The sequence below is a fragment of the Littorina saxatilis genome, linkage group LG8 (genome assembly GCF_037325665.1).
Source record: "Littorina saxatilis isolate snail1 linkage group LG8, US_GU_Lsax_2.0, whole genome shotgun sequence".
NCBI lineage: Eukaryota > Metazoa > Mollusca > Gastropoda > Littorinimorpha > Littorinidae > Littorina > Littorina saxatilis.
Window position 1 is genome coordinate 37,275,213 of NC_090252.1, and position 8,891 is coordinate 37,284,103.

At 41.9% G+C, this 8,891-nt stretch overlaps 1 protein-coding gene across 3 annotated transcripts in view; it reads right to left on the reverse strand.

The window, feature by feature from the left end:
* The window catches only part of LOC138973441 (uncharacterized), a 31,167-nt gene extending 23,729 nt beyond the window's left edge, over positions 1-7,438 (reverse strand). Inside the window, exons 1-3 of one of the 3 annotated variants that reach the window (XM_070346161.1) lie at positions 6,318-7,438; positions 4,746-4,800; positions 133-417 (exon numbers count right to left, since the gene is read on the reverse strand). In XM_070346161.1, coding sequence (XP_070202262.1) covers positions 133-417; positions 4,746-4,754 — 294 coding nt within the window. In that variant the 5' untranslated portion in view covers positions 4,755-4,800; positions 6,318-7,438. Of the gene's footprint in view, positions 1-132; positions 418-4,745 lie in introns of all 3 variants that reach the window. The other 2 variants (XM_070346160.1, XM_070346159.1) reach the window with 2 other exon arrangements.
* Positions 7,439-8,891: the final 1,453 nt, after the last annotated feature.

Consider the following 8,891-nt stretch of genomic DNA (forward strand, 5'->3'; position numbering starts at 1 on the left):
GGGGGGGGGGGGGGGAATTAAATGTGAACTGAAGCATCTGTGATAATGTGCTGTGTTGTGTTCTCAATGCAGCGCATGCCAGTAACAGAATTAAGTTGGTAATGTTGATGGTGAGTTGGTTGGTTCTCTAACCTTCTCATAATCCGCGTTATCTCCGGGCACAGATGCGCTACCTCTCCCAAAGAACTTCTTGAGACAGTGAAGAATGCGCTGCTGTTCGTGATCCTCCAGCTCGTCGCCCTCGTTCACCTCAAAGGTTCCTTTGGGCGGGTGTTTGACGGTTCTTCTTGGCACAGCCACTTGCTGCTGAGCGATGTGCTCCACGTTATAGTTGATGCGCTTCATGTAAACAGGAGGCACGAAATACGCCCTTTCGTGCAGATCTGGGTACCATTTGAGGACGTCCTGTCGCCATTCCTGTGGCACAGAGTTTGATTGGTTGGTTGGTGGATGAATGGATGGATGAATAAATGAATGGATAAATGGATGGATAAATGAATTGACATTTGATTGATTGATTGATGGATGTATTGATTAATGGATGGATGGATGGGGATATAGCTCAGTTGGTAGCGCGCTGGATTTGTATTCAGTTGGCCGCTGTCAGCGTGAGTTCGATCCCAGGTTCGGCGGAAATTTATTTCAGAGTCAACTTTGTGTGCAGACTCTCTTCGGTGTCCGAACCCTCCCCCCGTGTACACTACATTGGGTGTGCACGTTAAAGATCCCACGATTGACAAAAGGGTCTTTCCTGGCAAAATTGCTTAGGCACAGTTAATAATTGTCTACCTATACCCGTGTGACTTGGAATAATAGGCCGTGAAAGGTAAATATGCGCCGAAATGGCTGCAATCTACTGGCCGTATAAAATTTCATCTCACACGGCATCACTGCAGAGCGCCTAGAACTGTACCCACGGAATATGCGCGATATAAGCGTCATTGATTGATTGATTGATTGGATGGATGGATGGTTCTTAATCATACAAACATACATTTTCTAGGTATACAGACTATAGATACTATTGATCTGACCATTCCGAGGGCGTAATTGACGAAACTTAAGATTCTCGGGAATACACTTAATCTAGACTCGCACGGCACGGCTCGAAAATGCACCACAAGTATGGTAATTATTTAAATCAATGTGAGTGATTGCACTTCAGGACGCTGCTTTTCTCCCGCACTACTAAACTAAATTCGCTCAAAAGTAGAGGGTGGTCGTTGAATAGGACTGGTACTTTCTGCAATGCAGGATCAATCGACAATTCCTCATGAGAAATCTCGGTATTTGATTACTTGGTATACAAATGTCAATTGGATGTGTTTCTGTTCAAAATGTCTAATCTCTACGTTATTGTAGTGTTCACGCTCCCACTGTGACAGACTTGCACACGCAGGTATTCCACATTGCACAGTCTAGTCATTGCAGAGGCTTCCATGCTCTTTATTCTCCGCATTCAAGCAACCCGGATGTTACATTATCATCGTCTTATTACCATAACGTACAGATATTGGGGACTGGGTGGCCGAGTGGTAACGCACTTGCGCTCGGAAGCGAGAGGTTGCGTGTTCGACCCTGGGTCAGGCCGCAATTTTCTCCCCCCTTTCCTAACCAAGGTGGTGGGTTCAAGTGCTAGTCTTTCGGATGAGACGAAAAACCGAGGTCCCTTCGTGTACACTACATTGGGGTGTGCACGTTAAAGATCCCACGATTGACAAAAGGGTCTTTCCTGGCAAAATTGTATAGGCATAGATAAAAATGTCCACCAAATACCCGTTTGACTTGGAATAAAGGCCGTGAAAGGTGAATGCTCGCCTAATAGGCTACTGAGCTTTACTGGCCGATGTGAATGCGTTATATATTGTGTGTAAAAAAATATCTGTTTGTCTGTCTGTCTGTAAAAAAAATTCCATTTCAAACGGCAGAAATTAATATGTAAGCGCCTAGGGCTATATCTAGATTAGGCGCATAAAAATGATCACAATAATAATAATAATAATATTACAGTTATCATCTCTCTGTGACACACATGCGACCGTGGGTGTGCAAGCGCCTTGCAAAAATGGAACCTGGAAATTAATCACACACAAGGCATCCCTTTGCGTGATGGTTAAGAACACATGCTCATATCGTGAATGCAATATCGATAATGACTCAGGATCTGCTTTGTACAACCGGCATTGCAGCGCAAGAGTCTGAACAGAAATCCCAAACTTCCACAAAATGATTAGTCTCATAAATGTAAGTCCCCCAAGTTCCCCAATGTCGACTTCTTCAACCGTACCTCAGTTGAGCTTCCTAAATCTTCATCCTGTTTTGGCATGGCTTTTCATAGACTGCAGTGACAAACGTATGAAATAAACAGTATGACCGCATCGTAGCAACTTGTCATTATGCATCGGAATACTATGTCCGTATTGTGTGCAGAGTTTTACAAACAATTATAATAATTTCTTTTGTTCTGCCATCCTTGGTCCTAATATGGAGGCTAGGCGTTTACAAGGTACTATATGCCGTATACACGTTTTTTGATTCAAACTAGGGTGTGTGCGTTTGCTCGATACTGGGCGTTTACAAGATAGTTTACGGTACTGCCACAGACATGCACAGAATAAATAATCTCCTCCAACACATCCCTCCAAGGGTACCTTTGTTCTCGTGATTTTGGCTAGAACAAAGTATTTCCTCTCAATTAAGTATGGGATTTAAACAGTGCTTGGATTGTTAGACATGCTCATCCCATTGACATTGTTGGTGACAGCTACAAGCCTACGAACTAGAGTACACACAGTTGTTGCTCATATGCAAATCAACCAGTAATGGCAGTGTAGTTCCATAGAGATATATTTCAGATGTAGAATGACATAAAGTTGGCCAAAATATTATTGCAACAATTTTCGCACGCTAAGAAAAGCATTAAAATGCAATTTATTTTAGTTGAACTTTATATGTCCGAAAAGTTATATACATATCATTTGTCCGATTGATGGTACTTTGTATAGGCATCCCGTGACAGCCTGTCAAACAAGGTCACCCCTAAAATCGACCTAACAAAAACCGTAGCCCCGTATTTCAAAATCTGCAAAAAAATCAGAATATGCACAAACCAAACACTTCTAACAACCGTTGGAAAGGCCGTTCAAATTCCTGTTCAGAACATTTTGTTTTATGCACCTGACTGCTTTAGTCTGTATGTAGCCTTTTGTCAAAGGCGGTAGGTGTCAACCGTTTCAGAGGCCAAAAAAGGCACGTTTTGCGGCCATTTTTGAGGGGGTCCTCTACCCAAAGAGCCATATCTGCTCAAGTTCTCAATGATTTGCTTTGGAAATTTCAGAAGTTATTACCAATACGCTGACCACAATTTGTGTTGCTTTTCGCGAATGTTTATACTTAGCGTGTCGTATTACGTAACTTTTCCGAAAGAACTAAACAAATATTCATATTAATTCAGGTTTTTAGGTTAAAAAAATCGTGACTTTGCAAGCTTAGCAAAAACTGGATGAGGCAATAGGTGCCAAAGTTGGAGGCAGGTCCGAGTGCTGGTTTACATTTGCTGGAGATGGAAACACGCATGTAAAAATTATCGATCACCGTCAGTGGTACTGAGTACACTACCCATGGAGACTAACAGCCCTGGGCCTGTGCTTACTAGCCTGTCTCGGATTGCTGTGCTCGCTGTGTTGCGCTATTGTGACCCGCAGCGAAGGAAGCACAGGCCAAGGACAGTTTATCTCCACAGCTACTGTACGCATTACCAAGGACGGTGATCGATAAATTTTCTTGCGCGTTCACATCTCCAGCAAATGTAAACCAGCACTTGGATCTGCCTCAAACTTTTGTACCTATTGCTCAAACCATTTTTTGCTTAGCATGCAAAGTCACGATTTTTTAACCTAAAAACCTGAATTAATATGAATATAAAATTTTGTTTAGTTCTTTCAGAAAACTTACGTAATACGACACGCTTATTATACACATTCGCAAAAAGCAAGACAGATTTAGGTCAGCCTATTGGTAATAACTTCTGAAATTTCCAAAGCAAATCATTTAGAACTTGAGCAGATTTGGCTCTTTGGCTGGAGGACCCACTCAAAATGGCCGCAAAACGTGCCTTGTTTGGCCTCTGGAACGGTTGACACCTACCGCCTTTGACAAAAGGCTACATAAAGACTAAAGAAGTCAGGTGCACAAAACAGAATGTTCTGAACTGGAAATTGAATGGCCTTGCCAATGGTTGTTAGAAGTGTTTGGTTTGTACATATTCTATTTTTTTTGCAGATTTTAAAATACGGGGCTACGGTTTTTGTCAGGTCGATTTTAGGGGTGACCTTGTTTGACAGGCTGTCACGGGATGCCTATATAAAGTACCATCAATCGGACAAATAATATGTACAGCTGATATTATTACCTTTTCGAACATATAAAGTTCAACTAAAATACATTGCGTTTTAATGCTTTTCTTAGCATGCGAAAATTGTTGCAATAATTGTTTGGCCAAGTTTAGTTAGAGTTATATTTATTACCACACTCGGAACCATTATCAGCATCTCATCCTGAAGAAGTCAGTGACAGTAAACTGACGAAATGTCAATAGAGAAAGTAACAAAGCTGGTTTCTGATGTGTTTTCGTTTCGTAGAGATAGATTAAATGTATTTAACCTAGCTTAATGCAGTCTATTGAGCTCTTTGCATTCGAGTAATTGGCACTACAAGAGAAATGGAAACAAAAGTAGTGTACTTACCTTCGACATTCCGATCCCGTTATCAGCTCCGTTCGAGCGTCGACGTTTTTAAAATCTGCACAGCTCAAAGTAATGAAGACATCTGCATATTACAGTTTCACAAGGCAGGATTTCTCTCGAGAGACCGTGCTTGTTACATACTTGTGTTTCCCGCAGAGCTGATATTCCATCAGGAAACACTGCAATTGCAGTGTTCCTTCCTGGGGCTGGTCTAATAAGCTTAATTGTTATGCGTATGCAGCAATTATCACTTGAACAGACACATCCGTGGGTCAGAATCACACACTGACAATATTGCCATTGGTGAAAGCGTTAGTATGTGGCATTTTAAAATGTGTTATTTTGAACCATTAAGTAGAGTTTAACCGTGATTTCGCAAGCAATTCTGTCTGTCTGTCTAACTGTCTGTCTGTCTGTCTGTCTTACAGTTAGTATCTTTGTCTGCCTCTCCTTGTCTTCGACTGTCCTTCTGTCTGTCTGTCTTTCTGTCTTGCTGTCTGTCTGTATGTCTCTCTCGTGTATGTGTGTGTGTGTGTGTGTGTGTGTGTGTGTGTGTGTGTGTGTGTGTGTGTGTGTGTGTGTGTGTGTGCGCGCACCAATCACGCACCCTTTCTTTTCTTTGACGTTGTTTTTTGGGGTCTTTTTTTAATGTACATTTTTTTATTTTTTTTATTTAAGGGGATGGTGATATTTATGTAGAGCGGCCAAGCAATGTGCTGAACAATGTCAGAACATAAACATTTGAAATTGTCTAATGCAACATTCAACAAAAGACCACAAACAGCTAACAAAGACTAAACGCGGAATCAAAATAACATTAACACAGTGCTAAACAATATCAAATGCAGTGGCACAAGTCCTTGCTGCTGAGGAGCTTTCAGCAACAACAACAAAAACATTGCACAGATCAAATGTGACCCTCCACGACGGTATGAGTCGCATGTCACCTTTGCATGATTTTCATATTTTTACATTTTCCTGAAGAGTTTTTTATGCTCTATCCAGTGGTGAAACCCGTTTTAGAAAAGAGCAAAAACTGTTTGAGTTATAAGCCTGTGACTAAGGTGACCCTCACACTGTTACCAGACACTCCCCGGACTTGTATTAAGCCTAGCGCAGAACCGCGCGAGGTGACATGCGACTCATTTCGTGGTGGAGGGTCACAAATACAGAATTAAACTAACATTGACATAGTGTGAACAGAACTAATCTATCAAACAGTGCAATCAATTGGAAATGTCAAGCCTTTAACATGAGCGAAAGTTGACATTTTGTTCATGCCAGAACAGAGATTAAGAAGCAGGCACTATTGGCACAGACAAACTGTTGGTAGCGATAAGAAAGGTGGAGAAGGAAAAACAGACGTGTGTGAATATTAGGGGTATAGATAAAGATACGGAAGACGAACATCGTATGTTCAGTTGTCAAACCAGTGAAAGGACGGGGAATGTGGCAGATTCACTGACTGATGTAGTCAATGACAGTCAGAGTATTATGGATGTATTTAGAGACAGACAGAGTAGTATTTGTTGTGAGAGAGAAGAGAGAAAGATACAAACGTGCCATACTCACAAACGGTGTCACACGGCCAGCCTGAGTGGCGTTGTGGTTCCGTGTGTGGGCCAGTCCGATACCACTGCGACAGGGAAAAGCAAGCAACGACGTAAAGTTAACATGAATGCGTGTGTATGAGGAAACTTGTGGACAGTTAGTTTGAGTGATGAAAATGTGCTTTGCGTGAATGATCCACAGCCTTCTGTGTATAATTACATCCCTGTTAAAACAATGAGAAAGTTGCTGATTTATTTCTTGTTTGTTGTAATGCCACTGTCATTTGAGACGCCAATAACACGCGAGAAGGAAAAGCAAGAATTTAATGTTACTGCAACTAATGTTTCGTGTGATCAGCAACAGGCACATGACGGTATAGTCTTCTGCGAACTGATATTGTGGGTAATAATTCAGGGAGAGGCACATGATGTTATTATTTCAAGAAATGTTACGCGTGATTACGCAGCCTCCGAGCTATCGTGCATTGCTTTGAATGTTGGTAGTGTATTGTTCAAAATGTGGAGAAAAGCGACTACAGGAATAATTTGTCTTTTCTCCATATGCAATTTTCTTCTTAAAGGTTTTAGAGTGAAGAAGAAGAGAAGGCGTAGAGAGCAGAATATATTATCCAAGTTAGTATTGAAATTGTGTAGAGTTAAGATTCACACTTTAAAATCGGATTTGTTCTTTCCCTTAGTAAAGGGTTTGGAGATAGGTTTTGGTCCAGTCCTTTCTCTTTGTTCTCCCGCGGTAGAATTTAATTCGCTCTGACACGATGGCGCCGAACTGACTGGATTCAAGTTATGGAGGACGGAGGGGCCAGTCTGGGAACCCCTTTCCCCCCTCTCCCCATGTAACCTTTCTGTATTGTCTTGCTAACCCCTCGGTCACCTCTCGTGTCGCTAATCCCCTATACGCCTTTGTTTGTGTGCAAGGGCAGTCAGCGAGGGCATTGTCTTTTCTACATCCATCTCTCGCCTCCCTCCTCCCCAACCCCTTTCTCCTTTTTGATTTGATTCTTTACTTCTAGGTTGCTGTGCTTTTGTTAATAATCCTTGTTACACACAGACGAACACACTCACGCACACACACATTCTCTCTCTCTCTCTCTCTCTCTCTCTCTCTCTCTCTCTCTCTCTCTGTCTCTCTCTCTCTCTCCCTCTCTCTCTCTCTGTCTCTCTCTCTCTCTCTGTCTCTCTCTCTCCCTCTCTCTCTCTCTCTCTCTCCCTCTCTCTCTCTCTCTGTCTCTCTCTCTCTCCCTCTCTCTCTCTCCCTCTCTCTCTGTCTCTCTCTCTCTCTCCCTCTCTCTCTCTCTGTCTCTCTCTCTCTCTCCCTCTCTCTCTCTCCCTCTCTCTCTGTCTCTCTCTCTCTCTCTCTCTCTCTCTCTCTCTCTCTCTCTCTCTCTCTCTCTCTCTCTCTCTCTCTCTTTTCTGTTGCTTTTCTATCAATCTTTCTTTTACCCATGTATTCGATATAAATATGTATTCTATATTCATTTGTTTAGTAGAATGTAGATTTTATGTTTATCATATACATACGAGAAGCCTGTTGAATATACACTGTGTTTGATTGTGGTTAACTTGTAACTGCATACGTTTTTTGGTGTGACATGACTATGTTACGAGGTAAAAGCCAGAGGTTTTGCACTTTGTTCGCAGTATTGATCACATATGAGTGTTTGGTATCAACTGATGCGTTGTAGAATTTGCATTTTATTGATGTATTTCCTTATAGCGTTTTTGATGTAGTTTTCTTAGTGCAGGAGTTTGTGTGTATTTTTGAGGGATTTTAACTGTAGCTTTAAAGGAGGTTGACAGCAGCCTCGAAACTCTCCCCCTCCCTCCCCATTTTGTTCTGTGGTCCCAGAGCGACGTTTTCATTGGTTCCTTAGCTGTGACGTCAGGGACAGTCATGGAAGGTATATAAGCTGTTAGTTTTTGAGGTTCGGGGGAGTCTGTGCAACCAACCTGACTAAGTGTCTAAATGGTATACCGGACTTCCCACTTAGAGTTACAGCAGTACGTCCGGTTGTGGGTGGGTCCCAACCTTAGTACCGAACGGTTGTGGGCGGGTCCCAACCTAGTATTGAAGTATTTGTTGTCAACTCTAAGTTGTCCTCCGGAGTCTGAGCAACCAACCTGACTAAGTGTCTAAATGGTATACCAGATTCCGCCCTGTGGACTGAACTAACAGGGATAAAAACAAACGTTCCGCAGTCCCAGGTTACCACACGGCGAGTAAAGTGGCGTCGCTTTACTCTTTTACTTTATTTTTATTCAGGCCCCGAACCCCTGCCCAAATTTGCAGCCATTTTAGGACATAGGATATTTTTTCAGTAGCGTATTTTTGCTAAGGGTACCTACGGGTCATGCCCAAATTTTCAGCCAATTTAGGACTTAGAATATTTTTTGAAGTATTAGGAAAAGTACAGGAATAGAGTGAACCAATTTATAGATATATTTTCTATGGAAGAACCCACGTATGTTTTATGATTGTTGTTTTTGTCTGAATACAATTTTTAATCTTACTACACTCTTGTTGATTTCACATTTTGTTGTCAGAAGTAGTCTGTTCTTCTGTTCGTCTGGTGCGTGT